Source organism: Chlorocebus sabaeus, chromosome 1 (assembly GCF_047675955.1).
Source record: "Chlorocebus sabaeus isolate Y175 chromosome 1, mChlSab1.0.hap1, whole genome shotgun sequence".
Taxonomy (NCBI): Eukaryota; Metazoa; Chordata; class Mammalia; order Primates; family Cercopithecidae; genus Chlorocebus; species Chlorocebus sabaeus.
Genome location: NC_132904.1, coordinates 45,017,988 through 45,041,658, shown reverse-complemented (window position 1 = coordinate 45,041,658; position 23,671 = coordinate 45,017,988). Strand labels below are relative to the sequence as shown.

Sequence of the window (23,671 nt, the reverse complement as noted above, 5' to 3'; positions counted from 1 at the left end):
AAAAAACAATTGTCTTTTTATTGTCTATTAATAGTCAGTACAATTATGTAGAATGTGGCCCAGAGAATAGAAATGCTGCCACCTATTGCTGGTAAAACCTGGCTTATGTTACCAATCATATGGGGGATTTTTTTTGCCCTTAGAAATAAATCTTCACATCATGGGTTATTGAATATTTAGTTCATTTTGGAGACATTTTTATGCTACTGGTGTTCTTAGGATCTGATTTTTTCTAGTTTATTGATTATTAATTACAGTGTCTCACATCAAGTAAACTTGAGGGAACCTCTGGCATTTTTGAGTCCTTCTTTTAATGGTGAGGAAGAACCAAATGCAGAATCTTTATCTAAGAACAAATGGGAGCTTTTGAGTTAGAGCTCAGCGTTGTTAACTGGAGATTCCCAATACTTATTGTTTGGGCACAAATAGTTCTTTCATGGCCCTTTTGAATGGATCAAAGCAAAACCTGGAGTTTTGAATGGCTTCTTTTTTGTTAAGTCCTTTTATCCTGAACAGTTACTAATGAGTATTCTAGGAAATTCATGCATGCAGGAAGAATTTCTTGTACATAGTAACTAGGGTATAAACTTTATATTCACATACCCATGTATGTTGTTTGTGTGTTTACATACACATGAGAGTTTCTGAAATTTTCTGATCTCAAATCAAACATCAGGCTAGCATTCTGCTCGTGAAATGGCTAAATCCACGTGTTATCCATGGAGGATTAAGCATTGGGTTTTCAAACCTGGTTTCACACCGTAGTCAACTATGGAGCTTTGTAATTGTTCTTTTTTAAAAAATAAACTTTAAGACTAGATTTAATTTTACAGAAAAGTTGATAGTACAGAAAGTTGCCATATACCCCACCCATTATTAACAACTAATATTCACATAGCACATTTGCCACAGTTAGTGAACCCATGAATCCACATTGAAATATTATCAACTAAAGTCTATACTCCATTCTGAGTTCCTTAGTTTTTACCTAATGACCTTTATCTGTTTCAGGATCCCATCCAGGACACGACATTTGATTTAGCTGACATGCGTCCTTAGGCTTCTCTGGGCTTGACAGCTTCTCAGACTTGCCTTGTTTTTGATGCTCCTAATGGTTTTGAGAAGTTATAGTTAAGTATTTTTGTAGAATGGACCTCCTCACTATTGCCCCCCAACTGGGGTTTGTCTGATGCATTTCCCCTAATTAGACTGAAGTTGTAGGTTTTGGAGAGGAAGACCACAGAGGTAAAGTGACGTTTTTCATCCCATCCTATCAGGGTCATGCTATCAACATGACTTGCTAATGTTTATGTTAACCTCGATCACCTGGCTGAGATAGTGTTTGGTATCTTCACTGTAAAGTTACTCTTTCCCTCTTTTCCATGTTTTACTCTTTGTGCAGCCCACACTTAACCTTGAGAGCAGAACATCGACATACTTTATTTGAAATTCTATTTACATGGAAGATTTTTCTATTCTATTTATTTAGTCAGTCATTTCTTTATAGCAGTATCAACCCATGGATATTTCTTTCACACTTTGAGTTATAATCCAGTACTACTTTATTTTGTTTCTCACATTATTTTGAGCTTGGTCAGCTTTGGCCGTTCATTGGGAGCTCTTTCAGTTGGCTCCTGTGTCACTTTGACATACTCCATCATTGTGTTTTGGAGTGGGGACACATGCCTACATTTTGGCACTATACTATGCTCCAGGCTTATTTTAAATACTTCCTGCCCCAGTCCAGGAATCACTTTTCCAAGGATCCCTGGTTCTTTTGATTGGAGAATGCTATTAGAAACCAAGATCAGGGGCTAGATCTGCTTGTTGCTACTGGGCTGTTGTTATTTTTAGAACTTTTCAGCTGAAAGAACAAGGATATGTACACATATTTACAAATATCCTATCTAGATTCCTTTACACTGACATACTATATGGATCAGTACGTAATTTATACTGATAAACTATACTATAGTTTAGTTTATAAACTGAGAGTGGTTTTTAGTTTCTATAGAGTCTTCAACTCTAGTCCATTACCACGTGGCTCATCCTAGCCTTCCATCTTTGTTCATCTGTAAGCTTTCACTCCAACAGTGAGAACATCCTGTGAAGCTTGTTAATAAACACACCTGGGCCTGGGCCTTATGGCCTGAGGTTGAGGTAGATGCCCACCTGGGGTTTTGGCATCTGTATTTTAACAAGCTTTACACAGATCGAACTCTCCCAATATAGGCTCTCATGATGCCATGTATTTCTCCTTTGTTCCATTTGTCACAGTTGCCCTTTGGCGTCTTTTTATAATATCTTTATTTGGCATCCTTATTTGATTAATATCTGTCAACTCCCTTAAGACAATAGGCTCTGTGTCAGTTTTGCTCATCATTCTGTCCTCAGAAAGGGTACATTGTAAGTATTTATTAAATATTTGTTGAATGAATGGGTGGAATGACACACAGCAACACTGAGGAGGAAGAGAAAAATGTGTATGATTTATCGAACTCTTCCTACATGCTAAACGGCTGTCTAGTTGCTTTCTAAATATTGTCCAGTTCAGGGACTTGAATCAGGTCCGGCTGACATCAGAATCCACACCCTTTCTGTTGTGGAGTTCCTGCTGGTAGGAAACCTCTTGTCTTCTGCTTTGTATGTCATGGGCTCTCCTACTGGCCTGGATGGAGCTGTGTGGGTGGCCCAGGAGGAGGTCAGAGGGGGAGAAATGGCAGCACCCATTTAGAGTGTCACCCAGGCCCCATTAGGAAATTGACTCCAATTTGGTTTGGGAAGGGGGGTGTTTTTTCCTGCCTTTTCATGCTCACAATGAAGGTGACATTGATTTACAAGTCAGTTGGTTGGAGCAGGGAAGGGAGGCTTCTATGGGTGGAAAAGATCAATTAAATGATTATCCCAGCTGCCACACACTAATGCCTTTCTTACTGAGTTTCAGAATCAGGAAGCAGAAGGTTACCACATTTAGCCTTTTACAGGAAATCTAATTGCCAACCTCGTGGTGCCAAGGTTTATTAGATTGGGAAGAGTTGCTCTTAGCGGCTGGCAGTTTCTGGCATGACAGAAAGCTTTCCACTGGCCACCTGGAATTGTAAATGACTGCCTCCTCTTCCTTTTTGCCTGCTTTTGCTAAAGTTTTATGCATATAGCCTTTTGTGATTTTTATCTTTTTGTGATTTTTATCTGGATTCTAGGGGGATGGGACTTAAGCTTGGAGAGCAGTCAAAAAAACATTTATTCAATTCCTACTATGCGCTATGCCCTGCTCTAGTGGCTGAGAACTGCAGTGGTGAGCAAAACAGATTCACGTTGTCTTTAGAATCCTTCGCCTGGAATGGTCTTCCTATGGCTTAGTGGTTCCCAGACTGTGGTGTGCATGAGGACCACCAGAATGCTTGTTCAAACCCAGTCTGCTGATTAGTTTTTCCATCACCTTTCCATGGTCCTGTTCACATTGAAAAAAGGCGATCTCAAGAGCAGACCAGAATTCAGTCCAGCAAGCAACTCTTGCACAAATTGCAAGCAACTCTTGCACAAATTGCACTGCTAAGCTGCCACCCCCGCAATTTCTGATTCAGTAGGCCTGGAGTGGGCCTGATAATCTGCTTTTATGATGAGTTCCCAGGCCATGCTAATGCTGCTGGTCTGGGAGAACCAGTCCCTGAGCCTTTGCATGGTTGTTCTCTTCTTATCAGTTGGGTCTCTAATCAAATATTACCTCCTTAGAGAGGCCATTCTTGATTTCCCTACCACACTATCCTTCTACTCCTGTTCATTCACTCTCTAATGCGTCTTCATAGCACTTATTATTCTCTAATATTAGTTTGCTTATTTTTTATTGCCATTTTGTCTCTCCTACCCCTCATCCTCAATAGAATAAAACCTCATGAGTGCACTTCCTTAGACACTGTTGAATCCTCTGAGATTATCAGAGTACCAGAGTATATGATCAGTAAATACCTGAATGAATGAAATAATTGCAAGTGTAATGAGTCACATGAAGGAAAGACCTAGGATGCCTTGGCAGTATAACAGGTAGACCTAAGGCGGAGCAAAGACATTGCATTTCATCCTACTTGGAGCAGTTTCTAGATGTGGCCTTAATGCCTAATTTAAACACTGCATACCAGAGTTTTGTCTTCAAGGTTACAGGCTGTGGGGTTTGTTTGCGATCATAGCAGATCACTCTGGATTTGTTTAGTTTCTCCATCGCCTTTCCATGGTCCTGTCCACAATGAAAAAAGTCAATCTTAAGAGCAGATCAGAATTCAGTCCAGCAAGCAACTCTTGCACAAATTGCATCATGAAGTTGCCAGACCCCTATCTCTGAGCTTGGCAGGAGGCGAGGCCTGAAATGTACTTCTTCTAATAACCTTCCTCCTGAAGCCTATACTCATTCCCTTGTTGGAATCTGGAATCCGGCACCCATGCCAGTGTCTCAGTAGCCTTTTCATAATCTCTATGAAGTTGAATGAAGGCTCAAACTCTTCTTTGCAGGAGTGAGACCTTCCGGTGAAACACGCAGATTCCTCTTCTGCATTGGCCTTTTAGAGAAATGTAAGGGCAGGCACTGTTTTTTCTTTTCAACAGAGTCAAGCAAAAGATGAGGCACGTGGAGGCACCATGCAACTAAAAGCTCTGAGGATGATTATCAAAACCCCACTGGAGGAGTTGGAAAGCATGTAAGGTTTTGCTCTTGTGTGGCCTCAGCAGCCACTGCCTGGTTCAAGTGAAGTTTGCACAGTCCCTTGGCCTAGAGCTTCATGCCCAGCTTTTGCCAAGCATGGGCCGAGGGAGGGGAACGATTCCCCAGGTTTGTTTGCCTGGAGCAGCCAAAGAAGTGGTGATTTATTTCCCCTGAGTGTGTCATGAAAATGTAAGCACCGAGAGTTGGATTATTTTGGAGGGTGAGAATTTGATGGGGGAGATGGAGATGGAAGAATTGCAGCAGTTTGGAGTCAGGGCTGGGGGCCAGAGGGCCGCCCAGTGGGTTGGGGTAACATAAGCTGCCGCTATTCAGGAGGTGGCCTGTGTAAGAAAATCTGACCACAGCGGGTGCGTGACTTCAGCTAAAATTAACCTTGGAGGCTTCACACGCTTCCACAGTGCTTTGAACTAGACACCCCCAGAGAGGGCACGGGACGTTGACTGCTGAGGACTGTGCTGCTGCTGTGGGTTGAGCCATGCCTATAAGCATCAACTTATGGGTTCCCACTCGGGGTCAAAGTCGGGATTCCTGTGACCATTATAAAGTGGTAAGCAACCTCCAGGGATGCTGGCAGAGTCTCTGGGGAGAGACGATGAAGTTTATTTGAATTGGGCTTGTGTTTAGAGATGGTTTCAATTTATTTTCTATGCAGAGCAGAGACCACGAGCCCTCCAAGCAGGACTTTCATCTGTGGAAAGCTAGAAGAGCTAGCTGCCACCTTTGTGCTGCTTTTTTTGTTTCATACGTCCGCCCAGGGTGAGGGCTGGTTGGTGTATTTTTAGAGCAGGTAGAGAAAGATCTGTCTGGACATTGTTGGTGGCCTGAGAAAATACAACTGCATAAACCAAAGGCCAAGCTGAGGAAGCTGAAATTGGGAAGGTCCTGGATGTCAACAGGTGTGGCAGGTTGCGGTTGTTTTCTTAATTGTGGGCCTCAGCAGGTGCAAAAGAGTTGGAGGAGATGTCAGGGAGTATTCCTGAGGGTTTCATTGAAGGAGGGATTTACTTGGGGGAAACTGGAAACAATTTCCTGTTCAGTGAGACCCAGGGATGTCCTGGGAAGGGCCCACTGCCCTCTCCCTCCCCTGGCCAGGGTGACCTGCATGGGATCTTTCAAGCTGGAAGGCGTCTGCACCCATGGCTTTCTACTTGCTGCCGAGAATCCATTTGGGAGCATGCATTCACAGAGCAAAAAGGCAAGATGCACTTTTATTCCTTTATGCCTCCTTAACCTTCAGACGGTTACTGTAACTCAGGGGCTAATGGCAGTCCTGGTGCCTGCAGCCATGTGGCGCTCTGGTTTTACAATCAGAATGGTCACTTTTTTGTTTGTTTTTAGAGAGCAGATCTCACTATGTTGCCCAGGCTGGTCTTGAACTCCTGAGCTTAAGCAATCCTCCTGCTTCAGCCTTCTGGAGCAGCTGGGACTCCAGACTTGAGCCACTATGCCCAGGCAGAATGGTCACTTTGAGGCCATGGCTTTATGACAGAGAGAGAACCTTCTTAGCCTATTCTTCTTGCAAAAATGCTGTAGTTTACCCTCCCCTCCTAAAACTTATCCTTCTCCCCCACATATCTAACCCAACTTCCTAGGCAACATTAGCATTATTAGGTGGTTTGTCAGGGGCTTATTTTCTAGGAAAGAGTGTGCTTCTCTTATCTGCTTAATGATTACTGTATACAGCTGACCCTGGAGTTATCTGTTATAAAAACGTTTAAACTCCCAAAGCATTTGCTTTGGTGAGCAGATATTCTGTGTGGCCCTTTATGTACAAAGATATGAATGATGTGGGTGTGAAAGGTGTAGGGAAAAAATCCCTGCATGAAGATATGTTTTCACACAGTTTTGAGGTCATTTTCAATGTGAGCCACTTTACTGAGTCCTCTATTTGATATCCTCTTGTTCCTTCATCCTCTGGGTGTGTGGCTCATTAAAGGTGGAAGGCTGCTGGGATATTGGACATGTGTGTCGTTTGCTCTAGATGTCTAACACTACCCAGGCGAAGCACAATTAATGGGGATGTCCCTGGGTTATCATTATTATTTTTAACTCCTGGGGTCCAGGCTTACTGCCCTGTGGAAGAGATTTCTTTTGAGGTAGAATGTTAAAAATAGACATTTCAATAGGAGGCAGCTATGGTATGTGGTTCTGAAGTGGGATGAACACATCTTATATGCCTGCATGGGAATTTCCATCCCCTGCTGGACCTGGCTGGATAGACACAGAATTCAAATTCCCATCTTCATAGGAACGCAAGGCTCCTTCCAGTTCCATCCTAGAACTTCCTCTTCATCGTGGTCATCTGAATGACCTGGTCTGATTTTTGTAACTGCCTTGTGGCATAAAGATGACTGGACTGAGTTGGAATACCTGGTCTGTCATACGGATACTAACCTTGTCCTGCTGGTATCACTGGCTTCATCCATTCTACGGGGAGAATGCAAGCTGCCGCCGCCCATGTTTCCCAGGATTGTGGTGAGGCTCAGATTGGATTGTGTTTATGAAAGAGCTTTATAAACTGTAAGCACTGCAGATGGGAGGCAGAGACAGCACTGTTGTTAGGACTTTATTATTCTTCTTGAGATGAATCAATCAGGGCCTTCTTCCAGGACTTTGGAGAATAAATAATATCTTTGTGCAAATTGTTCTTTTGTGCTCTGGGCCAGGTTTTCCCCTGGGCAGGGGAGACACCCCTTCTTTCCTAGGTGCCAGCTTGGTGTTTGGTAGTCTTCCTAGTAAACACCTAGTATAATAAAAATAATAAACACAAAAAATCCGAGATGCCTCCAGGCCTGAGAGCTCTGACATCTGGGCTGGAGAAGGGCCCCGGGGCACAACGGTCATTTCCACTGTGGCCAAGTCTCTTGGCCATGGAGTTGCTGAGAAAGGAATGAGGCTCCTAAATGGGGAAGGAGCAGGCAAGCGCGTTCCTGGGGCCGGGCAGCGCCAGCCACTGCTGGGAATTGCCTGCCTTCCAGAGTTTTTTAAAGCCTTTGCTACACAACTTTCCCACAAATGACACAACAGTCTTTGCCAGGTTCTGTGCCTCTCTGCCCAAAGGGCTGGAGGGCCGTGGCCATTTATGAGAATGTCAGATCTTCTCTAGTCCCTCTGTACTTTCCTTCACCCCTTCATCCCTCTGTCCCTTACCCCTCCCTGAGTACTTCTGCAAGTGTGCTCATAGGTGCTTCACATTTTTTTCCTCATTCAATTCTTCATCAAATTTGGTGCAGTAGATACGATTACAATCTCCACTTCACAGATGAAGAAACTGAGTTTAAAGAGTTTAAGTGACTTGCCTGGACTTGGATACATTAGCAGAAAATTCAGGGAAGTTTATGGTTCATAGAGTAACATCAGCACAGAATATCTGCTCTCCTAAGCAAATGCTTCCAGGGTTTAAACATTTTACAATTGATCATTCCAAGGTCAGTGCTTTATGGTCCATTGTTTATGGTTGGCATCATTATGTAAAAATATGTAAATATACATATAATATTTATACACAAAATATAATTTTCAGGCCCTTCCACCTCCCTCTTTCTCCAGGTGAAACCAGAGGAGGCTCCCACCACCTTTTTTTTTTCCCCTCTGTGCCTTCGGTCACAGCCCCTTATGCAGAAAAAGGGACTCCACCTGGGGCCCTCTCTGGATCTACTTCTCCCAGATAAATCAGTCTGCTGTGTAATCTTTCAGGAAACCTGACCCCTCTTCTCCTAGGGGAAATCCTTAAACTACCTACCACCCCGCTGCTCAGGTTTCTTGGGTAAGAAACATTCTCAAATAATCACCATGAGTGCACACAGTTTGCCTTGGGTGTTGGGAATTTTAATAAGCAATGTACCCCTTATATAGCCACTCACCTGCAGTGGTCTGAATGGCCCTAAGAAAACAAAAATAAAACAACCAAACAAAAATCCTTTACCATTTAAAAAAAAAAAAAAAAAAAAATCTCTCCCGGGCTTTCCAGAGTGATTACATAGACTCACATCAGTCTCCTGGGGTTAAAGCATTGAGGATCCCATTGGAAATGTAAATGCTTTTTGGGAACCGTGACTCACCTTTCTCTGCCAGAGCTGCGTGCCTGGGACCTAGCAAGCCCTGATGGAATGGAATATGGGTCAGGTGAGTTTTGAGCAGAGATAATTAGTTAGGTCCAGTGTCTGGAAATGGGGGAACACCTGGAGCGGGGCTTTTGGGACACCTCAGTGGGTGACGAGGTCTGAGTTGGGGGAGGGAAGGACTGGGCAAATTGAGGATGGGGAGACCAGTGCCAAAACCAAAGACACTCATGTGAAAGGAGGGATGGGGTGGCCAAGAGGGCCTTTGAGTCAGCAGTCCTTGAACAGGTGCTCTGTAACAAGCACACTGAGAGGTGCTGCAAAGGGAAACCTTGAGCTCACGCTCTACCCACTTGGCCCTGTAAATAAACCCGGGTCACTCTCTTAATGGGGAGTAACTGAATCTTGGCTCCACCTCACTTGCTGCTGTCCCTTCACCTACTAGGAAACAGAACTTGGCACCTCTTGTCCTTTCTGAGAAGGATTCCACTTGCCCTAGAAAGCACCAGTAACAACACAGATCGCATTGGAGATCTCCAAGGGGAGATTTCAGATCGTATTCAGTCTCACTAAAGGCCTATCGATCTCATCTCCAAGCCTTCTCGCCCACCCAGATAGCCTCTCTGTGCCCCACAGGCTTCCCAGCTCCAGATCTTACCTCTCTCCTTAAATTCCCTTTTTTTCATGCAAAGCATTTTAGCACAGTCTACTGTCCCCTAAATTTGCATACTCGTACCCATCATTCTACAAAACAAAGAGATTTCCAGTTTGGGGGAGGGTGATGGGTAAGGAGGGAAAATAATAACTCATATGTTTTCTTCCTGTCCCGCCTGTGTGTATTTAGTGATGTTTTTTTCTCCATCTCATCTGTGTATACTCAGTGATGTTTAACAGTTGGCCCTCCAAGGAAAAAAGCCTGATAGGTAGTACTTGCCAATTACCATGGTGTAAATCCTTCTACCAAGACTGATTTTGATTTACCAACTCTGAGCCAGGAAGAGATGTACAGTAGTGCATTATTATATAGTATTTCCCTCATACAGATATAATAGGTGTAAATAATCTCATGACCATAAACAATAGTACAACACAGTAAAATAATTAGAAAGTGATACGTTTTAAATATTTACTATCACCTTAAAAATATAAAGTTTATATAATTTAATTATTAAAATAATGGCTGTAGTTAACAATCAGCTCCAAAATTTACTGAAGATGTTACAACCAACTCTCTTGAACCAGTCCATGCCTGCCCTGGCATACCACTGTATATGTGTTTATACCTTTGAAAATAGCACTTTAGTATCCACAGTCGGGTGGGTCCTACTACCAAGCTACTGAAATTGTCTCATGGTAATGTTACTTACCAGCGCCTGCTGTGGGCCTTTTGCTATGACTGGCCTAAAAGCAACATGAAATATGTTGGTTTCATGGACTTTATAATCTAGGCAGTGAAGGGGAACATACTCATTCGTCTGTCCCACCCATTTGTCCATTTGTCTATTCAGGCATCCCCCACCATTTAATCATTCATCTCTTTTTTTCCACCCACTCGTCCACACTTCCATCCATCTGAACATTCACAGATCTTCCTCCCTCCCTTCCTCCATCCATTTTTCCTTTCTTCCATTCATCCATCTACCAACCCACCAGTAAATCAATGAGTGCTTGTTTATCACGCTCCTGTAGTGAGTCAGGTGTTGTGCTCGTGTTTTAAATATATATATATAAAACTTGTTCTCTACTCTATGGAAGCTCCTGATTGAGAGAGATGTGAGTAGTTAAAACAGCCAGGATAAAGGCTGATGCAAACTGCTTCCAGAGGTGAGAAGAAGAAATGAGTAATTCTGTTAGAAGTAGGAAAGCAGGTTGGGAATGGCTTTATGGGGACTGACATTTACTTTGCTTTTCAGGTTTCAAGTGGGCATTTCCTAGGTGGTAGGGGAAGGGCACCCTAGGCAGAGAGGGCAGCGTGTGAAAAGGTGCAGAGGCCCGGGAGCCGGTCCCACAGGGTTGTTTTAATTGCCTTCTCTGAACTCCCAGTTCACACAGAAGCCTGGCAGGCAGGATTGGCTTCTAGGAGAAGGGGGCGTTCTGCTAAGTGGAGGGGACAAGGGAGGCACATGGGACCTGAGAACCTGCCCACAGGGGCTGAGGATTAGAGTAGCATGGAAGTGTTGTGTGAGGGATGCCACCAGCTGATACACTTGAAGGCATTTTTTAGGGACATGGAGATGACAGAAATAACAGAAGGAAACTAACAGTAAAGCCACCACCTATGTGCTAAGCACTTTACAAACCTTGGGTCCTCACAATAGACACAGCCGTCTTTACAACAATAGAGTATTATCCGATTTTACAAATGTGAAAACTGAGGCTCAGAGAGTGGTAGATTGCCCAAAGCCACAAAGCCTCGGCGTAGTCTGTGTCCAAACCTGTGCAGAGTATAATCTCTCATTCTATCCCCTCAACAATCCTGAGATGTTAAGCAGCCTGTTGGACGTCACCCAGGACTCCAAGGTCTTGGCTGGGCATGGTAAGGCTGGAAGTCCTAGGGAGCCTGTGCCTAGAAGGTGGAGCTGAGGTGTTTGGCTGGATGAGGGCAGCTGACAGTTCCTTTATCTACAGTCCGCAGGTGAGGGGAGCTGTGGAGGTTTGAACAACTAGTTGGAGGCTACGACTTAAAAGGTCAGTTTGTGACCAGAGAGAGGTTTTACAGTTGCCCGGGTTCTCGCTATCCCCTTAGGTGTGTCTGTCCTGCCAGGCAGTGGCACTGATTGATGTCTGCTGTCAATAAGTGTGCTTGCAGCTGCTCCCAAGCCTTTCTGCAAGGGCCTGATTCCCATCATACCAGAGGAAGCACTTGGAAGGAGAATGCATCTAATTAGTCAGTAACTAATGAACGAAAAAAAAAAAACACTTGAAAAATTCCTAGTGGGGCTCTGACATTTGGCTTTCTGGCAGCTAGTAGACATTGTGGTTAAAAGTTGTTCAGATCTAGGTTCTAAGGTTGGAGAGGGTGGGAGGAAGTGCTGTAGAAAGGGACTCAATTTTGTTCTGAAGTGACCAGTAAGAATTCCAGTTTTCAGCCTCACTTGGACTTACTTGATTTTCCAGGGAGTTTCTAGGGAGACCTGGAGACATATTTTGCCATGGTGAGAGGTGGTAGCTGTGAGGCTGGTCAGCTTAAGTCAGATGGAGCTTCACCTTTTATTAGCTGTGTGATCCCGTGCACCTTAACCTCCTAGAGCCTGTTTTCCAGTATGTAAAATGGAGCTGATCATCCATTCAACAGCTGTTTAGTTAACACCTACTATGTGACAAGGACTGCTCTGAATGTTTCGTCCTGGCCTATTGTAGCTGTTACTCCAGTGAGTGAGAGAATGTAGATGAGATTACAGGTACAAAACACCTGGCACGCAGTAGACAGAGAAGTACAGACTTCATAGTACATAGCGGGTAGTGATCAAATGAGGAAATGAATAGGAAAGTACTTTCTATCATGTGAAGTGTGGTACGGGGCATTGCCTGTCCAGGAAACAGTTCAAGAGAGGAAGACCATAGGTACTGAATGTGGGTTATCCTGAGGTGTGGATGAAGCAGGCACCTATACCCTCTTCCTTAAAATACCACCTGTTCCTCCCAGCACGTTCACCAGCCTGGTTTATTTTTTCTTTTAAGGCATAGTTTCAAAACCTCTGGATGTGCTGTGCACACCCACCTGTGGCTTGTTCATGTCCCCAACAGACAATGCCACCATTGTGTGGCTGTGGTGCCATTCCCAGGCATGACCCAGTGTCTGCTGCTGCATGGGGTCCCAGACCAGCCTTGCACACCACAGACTGGAAGAACTGGGGAACTTTGCCCCTGAGTGTTTCCCTACTTGGATACAGTCGTGCAATGCTAACTCCTGTTATATTGGCATTTTTGTTTTTGTTACAGTGAGATTGTTGTGAAACTATGTTTGCTTTGTGCTTTGGTGACATGGGAAAGTGTCAGCTCCCCTCTTGGGTCTGTTAGTCCTGAGTGACAAGTGGCCAGCCCTGTTCCCAGGGACAGGGGAAACACTGTGATGGTTATTATGCAATATGCCTTTCCCTCTCTCTGCTTTTTCCACACTACTGTAGCACTTGACCTTCTGTGGCTAGTGGTTTCTGTGTGGGCCCCTCAGTAACAGTGTAACATCATTAGGAGCCAGTTATTGCTTTCAAACCCTGAGTACTTGTCACGTAACATTGGGAAAGTCACTTTACCTCTTTGAGCCTCAGTTTCCTCATCTGTAAGATGGGGAAAATAATATCTCCCTCACAGGTGGGTTGGAAACTGAAGGAATCCATTGTTGGTAAAGTGTTCACATTGCATGGCATCATCTTCATGGTAATTATAATCACAGCTAACCTGTTGAGCCCTTGCCATGTGCCAGGCATTGACAGATTATCTCATTTCAATCTCACAGTAACCAGAATGGGTGATCCATTTTACAGATGAGAAAACTGAGTCTCAGATAGTTTTAGTAACTTGCCCAGAGTTACTCTATCAGGAAATGGTTGGAGCATGTTTGGAACTAAATTATCTGACTCTAAGAAGTGTTCTCTTAATTGTTTCACCACAGACATTTGGCAGATGGTAGTTATTATCCTACATAAGACTGGAGCAAGCATTGCCCCCTGCACAGGTAGATGCTCAGACAATGTTTACTTCATGCACTAAGGCACACATGCAGCTCTAAGCTACTTAACTTGATATTCAGAGGCAAAGTTAGGAGTAGGGATAGTCCCGGGATGTGGAAAAAGATGAAAATCCTAATTAATGAGAAGCTGTGCCACTCTCGCTGGTCACTTGCTCTGTGTGACTATCCCTTTGAAACAAAGGCTTCCACATGGACAGGTATTAAGGTTTATGTTTGTTTGGTGGTTGTGGAGACAAGTAGGTTACTGCAGATAAAAAGTGAAGAAACTGGCAGATGGCTCTTCCCCTCCTGCTGCTGCCTTCTTCTGGGTCCAGACAGGATTTATACCCCTTGGTATAAATGTTCATGTTAACCATATTACAAAACGTATGTCAAGAGCAAGCGCTGGCAGTGCAATTCCTCATATGCTCAGATGGGGAATAGAGAACCCATTCACATCTCAGTGCTCCTGGACCCCAGCTTTCTAGGAGTCTTACCTGGCTCAAGATCAGCTGAGAAACAAAGAGCCTTCCCTGCTCTACCTAGGAGCAGCTCAAAGGGCTGTCACAAGATCCTTCTGCTTATGTGTTTTCCTTGAGGGAAAAGTTCCAGTGTAGCTCTTGCTTAAACAGTATGTGCTCTTACTTTATATAGAGTTTTGTTTGTTTGAGACAGGGTCTCGCTCTGTTACTCAAGTTGAGTGCAGCGGCGATCACGGCTCACTGTAGTCTTAACCTCCTGGGCTGAAGTGATCCTCCTGCCTCCTGAGCAGATGGAACCACAGGCACATGCTGCCACACTTGGCTAATTTATTTTATTTTGAGATGGAGTTTCACTCTTGTCACCCAGGCTGGAGTGCAGTGGGGGGATCTTGGCTCACTGCAAACACTGCCTCCCAGGTTCAAGTGATTCTGTTGCCTCAGCCTCCCAAGTAACTGGGACTACAGGTGCCTACCACCATGCCTGGCTAATTTTTGTATTTTTAGTAGAGAAGGGGTTTCACCATGTTGGCCGGGCTGGTTTCAACCTCCTGACCTCAGGTGATCTGCCCACCTTGGCTTCCCAAAGTGTTGGAATTACAGGCGTGAGCCAGCTAGAGACAGGGTTTCACCATGTTGCCTAGGTTGGTCTTGAACTCCTGGGCTCAAGCAGTCTGACTGCTTCAGCCTCCCAAAGTGCTGGGATTACAGGTGCGAGCCACTGTGCACAGCTTATACAGTTTCTAAAGACTCTGGGGTCTCTTAAGGAAGGTCCAGCAACTCAGTAGGTCCTAAGGACATATCCATGTAAACATCAAAACACTATCATTCATAGTGATGTCCCTGGGGCCGGGGCCTGTTGGGGGCTGGGGGGCAGGATAACATTAGAAATACCTAATGTAGATGACGGGTTGATGGGTGCAGCAAACCACCATGGCACATGTATACCTAGGTAACAAACCTGCACGTTCTGCACACGTATCCCAGAACTTAAAAGTATTTTTAAAAAGACAAAAAAAAAGTGCAATTGTGTTAATTAAAAATCAGGGATCATTATAATCTGTTTGGAAAAAAATCCCAGTGGAATAGTTTAAAATGTGTGGCTCTCAGAAGTGTGAACCTTCAGCAATCTAGAATAACTTATTCCTCCAAAACTTAGTATTATTCATTTGAATATTAATAATCGTTGTTTATTTGCTACATACTATGTGCCAGACAGTGAGTTAACCACTTATATGATCTCATCTGTAAAGCAACTGTATGTCACCACTGCACCACTTCAGAAGGACACTGACGTTCAGAAGAGACATGACTCCCCAAGGGTCATCTAGCTTGTAAGGCAAAGCCAGAGTTCAACCCTGATCCATACCCACACCTGAGACTGTAAACACTTGCCTTTATGATTTTGTGGTTGTGGAAAGCCCACAAATGTCTCAAATAATACATCAGAAGATGGCAAGGATGGGGATAGAAGGATGGTCATTGCCCTAGAGGTTGGGCATGTGGGACACTGCGGGGACATTGGGCAGAACTGGACTTTTCTGAGAAACCGGGCAGCAGAAACCCCTGTTGTGCTGTGCAGCCTTGGGCAAAAGATTTGCTTCTCTGTGCTCTACCTGTTTCTCCAGTGTGTAGGGCTGGGGATACCATTTCACCTATTTGACTATTTTAAGGCAGTGTTTTTTAATCCCAAGGTGGGAACTACATTAAAAGGATACACTAAACCGTTACAGAGAGAGGGAAGTGGGAAAAAGGCACCAGCTAATTTCAGTTTCCTCACCCCATGCAGCTAAAAGGTTATGTGGACATGTGGCTGATACCTGTGGGGTGGGTATCATACTCCTTGCCAGATGCTGCAGATGCAGGAATGAATGGGTCACCAGCTTTGCTCTTGATAACAAATGGTGCATTTCGATTTTCTTAAAATTGTGAACAATTAAATAAACAGTGACATTCTTTGTGGTGTTCAAGGACAGGATGAACATGCTACTATTGTTGCAAAATCATTTTCATACTCCAGAGCATTCAGAACTACACCATTTAACCACATACTGCTCAGTCTTAGAAATGACATTGTGTTGGCTAGGTGTGTTGGCTCATGCCTGTAATCCCAGCACTTTTGGGAGGCCGAGGTGGGCAGATCACTTGAGGCCAGGAGTTTGAGACCAGACAGGCCAACATGATGAAACCCTGTCTCTATTAAAAATACAAAATTTAGCTGGGCGTGGTGGTGCATGCCTTTAATCCCAGCTACTTGGGAGACTGTGGCAGGAGAATCACTTGAACCCGGGAGATGGAGGTTGCAGTGAGCCGAGATTGCACACCTGTACTCCAGCCTGGGAGACAGAGTGAGACTCTGTCTCAAAAAATAAAAATAAAAAATAAAAAAGATTGCATTATATTGATGACATTACCAAAGTCTAGAGTGAGGCTTCTTGAATTGGGGCCAAACAGTAGCATTCCCCTTACAATTAATCCACTGGAAATGCCTGAGATGCTAAACGACTGATTTTCTTTAATCATTAGTCTCCACATTGGCATTTACTTCTAAGAAATACAGTTTGCTCTGTTTCTTCTGGAGCTGCTAAACTGATGCCATCTGCCTCTGGATCCATCAGGCTGCCTGGCATATCCATCTGCATTTATAGTTTGGTTGCTAAGGCTCCATTCTAGCACTTTCAGTGCAGTTGTTTTGCAGAATTTTTCTTGGGTTCTTTAGTGCTATCCTGCTTCATTTGAGGGCTAATTGCAGTATAAACTTAGCAGTGTTATTATCCCCTTTGGTTTAACATGGTACAATTATTATCAGTTTGTGTTATTACAACTAATGACTGGGTTCTTTACTTGAATTGATCTGTCAAAATGTTCCCTTTTGGATTTCAGCCTGTTTGATGTGGAATGATGTGGAGTTATAAGCAAACAAATGACGCACTCCTTGAAATTCTGTCAGGGGTAATAAAGTGAATCAAAATGAATTCACTGTTTAGCTGTCTTAGCTTTCCTTCCCCTTTTATCTTGTCAAGCCTTTGACAGCAGCTTCTCTCCCTCACACAGCAGTTCTGGAGCACTGAGTTTCTGGTTAGAAGGGATGGGCAGAGGGGTACCTCTGCGAGATGGAGTGATTGGAGCAAGAGGATGGCTGGATTCCTTCTTGGGTGCTAGTGTCAAAGGATCCTAGAGCCTTTCTCTTGGAATGACTCGATGATTTAGGATTGGAATTGGGGATGGGGATGGTGGTTTTGTTATTTCCTGCTGTTCGTTGCTGGTTCTTTGTCCTACCAGTTTCTACTGAAACTTCGCAGCTATCCACCTAGGGGCAAACCAGGATGAAGAATCAATGGGCTCCTGGGGGAAAAGCAACAGCAGCCCTCAATTTTCCATCATTTTAGGGAATGAAAGGCTTTGGAGAAAACAATTCTGGATAGCTGAGGCTTAGACAGGAAGCCTGCATGCTTTACGCCCTTACTCAAAATCTTGAGCCCTTACTCAAAACACACATTGCTCCATTTTTGCTGAATTGCTGAACCTGATGAAATCTATCTTTGATGACTAAAGAAATTATAAGTTTATTTTTCAAGGGTACCCCTTGGAAGAATGATTTTCCTTGCATGAGCTACTGAAACAGCAAGTGAAGGAGATGGGGCTGAATTTATGTCCGTGATTACCATGGCCCATGAACACTGATTTAAAAAATAAATCTAGGTGTTTTCTTATGATTCACTTCAAAAAGTTGAGAGCTGGGGACAGGGAGGGAAGGGAGGGGAAACTCTAGATAATTAATGATGCTTGTTAAATGGTTTCTGATTAATGAGCCTGAGCTATGGAGTGATTTATTTTCCCTGCTCCCTGCTCTTTTTAATCAATAAAGAGATTCTGGTTGGAGGATTTGCTGAGAGCCCACATTATGTAAGTCTCAAGTGTAATCAGTTTCCCAAGGTTTGCCCTTTTTCTCCATGTTCAGCTCTACCTGGCAACCACTTACTAGCCTCCTGCCGTGGGCCAGCCCCTGTGAGGCACTACCAGGAGTGCAGAGATGGGCAAGTGGGAGTGGAAAGGTGGTGCCAGCATACATGTTATCTACATCTGCTATATCACAGGCAGCTGAGGTTTGGGTGAGGAAATTAAGAGGGACTTGATGGGGGATGGGCATTAGAATTGAGCTGGACTAGACGGCCTCAAGCAGCAGAGGTACCTGGGCAGAGGGGATAGGCTGAGTTCAGAGAGAGGGAAGTGTGGGGTGTGTCTGGTTTTCCTGAGGGTTATTGTATTATTACTACTGAGCATGTGGTATGCGTAGATGTATCATCTCATTTGGTCCTCATAGACTGGCAGACTTTCTGTGAAGAGCTGGAAGTCAGTAGTTGAGGTTTTGTGGGCCACAGGTCTCTTGGTCACAACTGCTTGGCTTTGCTTTGTAGCACGAAAGCAACCAGAGACCACAAATGGATGAGTCTGTGTCCTGATACCTGTCCCGAGATTGTTGACCACCTATTTGTTTACATACATAGGTGGTCAGCTAGAATTGGCCCGGGTTGCAGTTTGCCAGCCCCTGCCTTTTAATATGCTTGATGTAATCCCTGTTTTATGGAGGATAAAACCGAAGAACAGAAAGATTAGTAGAAACTAACATTGCCCGGGGCCAAGGGACCGCTTGACTAGGTCAGATACCAAAGGCTCCGTTCTTCCACACACGCTGCCTCCCCTTCAAAGGTTGGAGGACATTCTGGGGTAGAACAGACGGATGATAAGTCTGCCTTGACTCAAGAGTGAAGAGTGTCCCTTTAATTCAGTGGGAAGTGGGGAGCCACTGATGATTTTTTGAACAGACAATTAGATTAGAGCTGTGCCCTATGAAAGTTCATTTGGCATTGGTGTGTAGGTAAATTAAAGTTGAGAGAAGAGCTCTTGTTTCAGAATGAGAAGATTACTTTGGCAGAGCTGTTTCCAACCACTTTATCCTGTAGAGGTTCTTGTGAGTGTACCTGATACTTGTGTGGCCTCACCATGGCTCTGCAATCGCAGTGTGTGTATGTGTACTTGTTAAAATAAGTTTAACCTCGGCTTCTTGCTGGGTTATGCAAACTCACAAAGAAGCCTAGTTGTAGACAGTACGTCTACTTTAAAGAACCTTAATCATCTAAGAAGGGATGAGCTGAGGCACCGGCATCTCATCCCATTCAGCTGTGCCCTTGTTGATGTTCACTTCTCACTCAGCTGATGTTTTAGATGCACGTGGCTTTAAACTTTAAACTTCATGGTGCCTCCCACGTGGCTGAGGAAATCCCTCCAGGGTTTGAGGGAGCAGTGTGGTGCATCCCCTAGTTAGGGAAGGAAGCCTTGCTTTATATACCAGCCTGGCCAGTTTCTGACTTGTTTTACACTCTGCCATACTTTGTGATTCCAGGTAGGGGATGTTCCAGACTCTTGAAATTTGGCTGTGAGAAGGGGAAGAAATCCTTGAGTCATTTGTATCCTGGAGATTCAGGGTGGAGGCTGGGACTGATTTTGTTATGGCCCATTTCATGAAGCTGTTAATAAAATTTTTTATTATTAACTTTTATTTACTGAACACTTAGCATCTGCCGGATTCTGTGACCTTTATATGTATGAGCTCATTTCATCTTCATAATACCAATGATGTAGGTATTATTATCTTGCAAATGACAACACTTAGGCCAGAGGGCTCAGAGGGAATTGGTAGCATAGAAACTAAGATTAAAGCAACTCTGTCAGTTCCAGACCACGCCTCTTTATTGCCCTTCTCCCTAATTGCCTTCACTTCCTGAGCCCCCGTGTGGGTCAGGCCAGGCACTTCCATACAGTGCCACTCTGAGTCTTCACATCAACCTTCTGAAGCAGGCCTTATTGTACTCATTTTACAGGTGGGTAAACTGAAGCCCAGAAAAGTAGAGTCACTTATCCAAAGGCATTCAGATAGCAAGGAAAATATCTAGGTTTGGGTTTTGATTACTTTTTTTTTTTTTTTTTTTTTTTTTTGAGACGGAGTCTCGCTGTGTCACCCAGGCTGGAGTGCAGTGGCCGGATCTCAGCTCACTGCAAGCTCCGCCTCCCGGGTTTACGCCATTCTCCGGCCTCAGCCTCCCAGTAGCTGGGACTGCAGGCGCCCACCACCTCGCCCGGCTAGTTTTTTGTATTTTTTAGTAGAGACGGGGTTTCACCATGTTAGCCAGGATGGTCTCGCTCTCCTGACCTCGTGATCCACCCGCCTCGGCCTCCCAAAGCGCTGGGATTACAGGCTTGAGCCACCGCGCCTGGCCGGGTTTTGATTACTTTTAAAATCTGGGACCGGGCATGGTGGCTCACGCCTGTAATCCTAGCACTTTGGGAGGCTGAGATGAGCAGATCACGAGGCCAGGAGTTAGAGACCAGCCTGGCCAACATGGTGAAACCCCATCTCTACTAAAAATACAAAAATTAGCCAGGCGTGGTGGCGTGCACCTGTAATCCCAGTTAATTGGGAGGCTGAGGCATGAGAATTGCTTGGACCCGGGAGGCGGGGGTTGCCGTGAACCGAGATCATGCCACTGCACTCCAGCCTGGGCGACAGAACGAGACCCTGTCTTGGGAAGAAATAAAATAAATTATTTCACTGAGAACATAATGGAGGCATGAACCTAGCGTCAGTAGGAGGATGCCACGGAAGGGATGAATAACTCAATTAACATTCATATTTGTGTTCAGGGAGGCATTGTAGAATGTCAAAAGGATTGTAAAATAGGTTAGCCTGGGCTCAAATTCTGGCTGTGCCACTTGTGACCTTGGACAGGTTATTCACCTTTCTGCTCTTCAGTTTTCTACTCTGAAAAGTGGACACAATAATAACCTCTGCCACATAGAATGAGGATTGAATGAGTTAATGTGTGTAAAATGTTTATGTCAGTGCCTGGCATGTAGTAGGCACTGTATGTTGGGTGGATTTATTAAGCTCCTTCTCTGCATAAGGCACTCTTTCAAATGTGCTCTTGTAGATACTTGGAATACGTCATTAAACAAAACAGACCCAAATCCCTACTGTTGTGGAGCCTACAGAACCGGGACCTGAACCCATGTCTGCCTCTTTTCCTTTTAATGTTTATTTTCCTTCCTCTCTCCCTCTTAATAATTTTCTTTAATGATCTTTTAAATTTCAAATTTCAAGTTGGCCGTTGTCATTACAAAGGTGATGGTCTACTTCCTGAGCTTTCTTTGTGCTTATAAAATTGAAAATACTCTTGCTTTACTGGGTTGTTGGTCTCTGACAACTGGAGAGTCATAGGGAAGGAGACTAGCATGGATTTAAGAATTGGATCCTTGGACTGTGTTGTGAAATAGAAGCACACCGTGGGTGTGCCTCTGCAGTGGAAGACGGAGCTTCCAGGTGGGTGGGTGGTGGACAGGTGCTACAGCTCTCATCTCTTCATGAACCAGATGATGCAGCTCCACCTCATCCCTTCCTGTTATGAGGCCCTCATGGTCCCCAGGTGGAGTAGCCAGAGATGCTGCCTCCTTAGAAGGTCTCTGCTTGGCAAACCTGACCCCGGCTCCTGTTCCCATTTCAGCAGTGTTGGGGGAGGGGGCCATGACCATTGTCTGAGATTACACTGGGAAAGGCATGTGGAAGAACAGGATGGAGGGTGAAGATAAGACCATATGCTGCTCTGGGAGTCACATGGATCCTCAGAGCAGGCCTACTGGTTGAGGTAGAATGATCACCTTCATTTTGGTGGAGACATCATGGGATTAGTACTTGAGCCTGTTGCTACTAGCCAGTTGAGGCAGGACATTCTCTTTTTGACCAGTCATTTGTTCCTATCCCTCTGAAAAAAAAGAGGTGCTGATACCCTAAGGCCTATGTGTTCACGTATACACTCTTCTGCAAACTCACAAATCCATGCATGGAACTTGGCACTCAAAATCAGTGAGAAGGTTTTTTGTTTTGTTTGTTTTTGGCTTTGATGGTTGGGGAGAAAATTTTTAGGCAAGAGTTTTCTTGTGCTTATTGGCCTGTTTGGAAAGAAAATATTCTTCTGTCCTGACCATTCTGTGACCAGGATGAGCAGGTCAGATATGTTCCCCAAGGGGGTCTGCTCTCCTGATTCCATGGGTCAGCCAGTCTTTGCCTTCTAAAATGCTGCACACAACAGTGTTGTGTTTAAATATGTTGGAATTTGATGGGTTTTGTTCACAGAATCCCAACAGTGAAAATGATGCCTGGCTTTTAAATTAAACCGATTAAATTTGAGATTATTGTGAGGCCATAAATAACTTCACTCACACAAGAGTAATTGAAGGGGCTCTGTTTTCATACTTGGCTTCTTTTCAAGGGACCCAGGCTCCTGAGAACTCAGAATAGCTCAATAGCCCTCCTTACCCTGAAATGGCCCATTAAGAGATGCCTGTTGGGTGGTAACCTCCCCATACGTTTTCTCAATAAAGAGAAAAAGATGGGAAGGGGTGGGGGAGACTTTGCTTGCATCTAGAGTCGCAGCCTCTCAAAGCTGCAGCCCCTCAAAGCCGTCTGGAGCAGACTGTTTAGTTCTGTGTCCCCTGTCTCATTCAGGGCTCTGCATGTTTTGAAGCTTTCTTTAGTTTTTCCCTGAATCTTGACGGCAGTTCTCTCAATAGGCTAAGGCCCAGCTATGGTTAGCTGAATGCGTGATCAGCACAATGCACTGAATTTTAATGGTGCTGGCTGGCCCTGAAAGCTCGCCAATGGGACAGTGGCCACTGTGCCGGCCCGAGCAGCTGTCTCAGATTCTGAGAGGGGATCCGACTGGCTTCCTAAAGTTGCCTGTTTGCTTTTCTTGCAGATCTACACAGACTGGGCCAATCATTATCTAGCCAAATCTGGCCACAAGCGTCTCATCAAGGATCTCCAGCAAGATGTGACAGATGGCGTCCTCCTGGCCCAGATTATCCAGGTTGTGGGTAAGAGCAGATTTTACCTTGTGGGTAATGAGTTACAGTGGAGCCATCCCAAAAGGCTGGGGTGAGGGGAACAGAACACTGAAATCTCTCAGAAGGTAGCTTTCTGTCTCACGTCTTGACAATTTATTTGATTCGTGTTTTGACTCAGGTTGTGTGAGTACCAGCATTGATTTTATGCTTTTCCTGTTAAGGTCACATACACAGAAATATCATCTTGATTCTCTTAGAAGAAAGGCTGGCCAAGGCCAGAGGGAAATGCTGGTGGTTTGGGGAAGAGGTGTTCTGCCCCACTTCTTGCCTCCCATTATCTTTCTGGTTCTCTCATTTCCCCCTTTGTATGGTACTTTTGTGGATTACTCTGGAAATATTTCCCAAAAAAAAGTAACATGGGGCTGGTTTAATCCTGCCAACTCTACTTGGGTCTGACAAATCAAAGGCTAAGACTCCAGAGAGGGTTAGATGGTCCTGGTTAATACTAGGGGACGGGAACTTGAGCAGTGGAATTTTTCATGCCTTGGCCATGTGCTAGGAGGGGAGAGTTCCTCCAGTGAAGGCATGTGGGTGGATACTGGCCACAGCTCTGCCTTGGGCTTTAAGGCAACCACCCCGTGGGCCTGCCTGAGAGCCCACAGCAGATTAAGGAGGCTTGGAGGTCAATTGGACAGCATTAGCCTGATTATTGTCGCTGGTAGCCTTGACTAAGGGAGAAGATGCAAGGAGAGGACAGGGCCCAGCCTCTCTGGCGTGTTGTTGTTGAAAAGTTGCTTACCCTTCAAGTGTGAGAAGTAGTCTTTCATAGTTGGAGCTCTGCTTAAATCGG

At 44.6% G+C, this 23,671-nt stretch overlaps 1 protein-coding gene across 7 annotated transcripts in view; it reads left to right on the top strand.

Moving 5' to 3' along the window:
• The window catches only part of NAV2 (neuron navigator 2), a 768,177-nt gene that overhangs the window by 450,228 nt on the left and 294,278 nt on the right, over positions 1–23,671 (top strand). For all 7 annotated transcript variants that reach the window (XM_008004421.3, XM_073017808.1, XM_073017805.1 and 4 more), the window contains exon 2: positions 22,734–22,851. In XM_008004421.3, the coding sequence (XP_008002612.3) occupies positions 22,734–22,851 (118 nt within the window). The remainder of the gene's footprint in view (positions 1–22,733; positions 22,852–23,671) is intronic.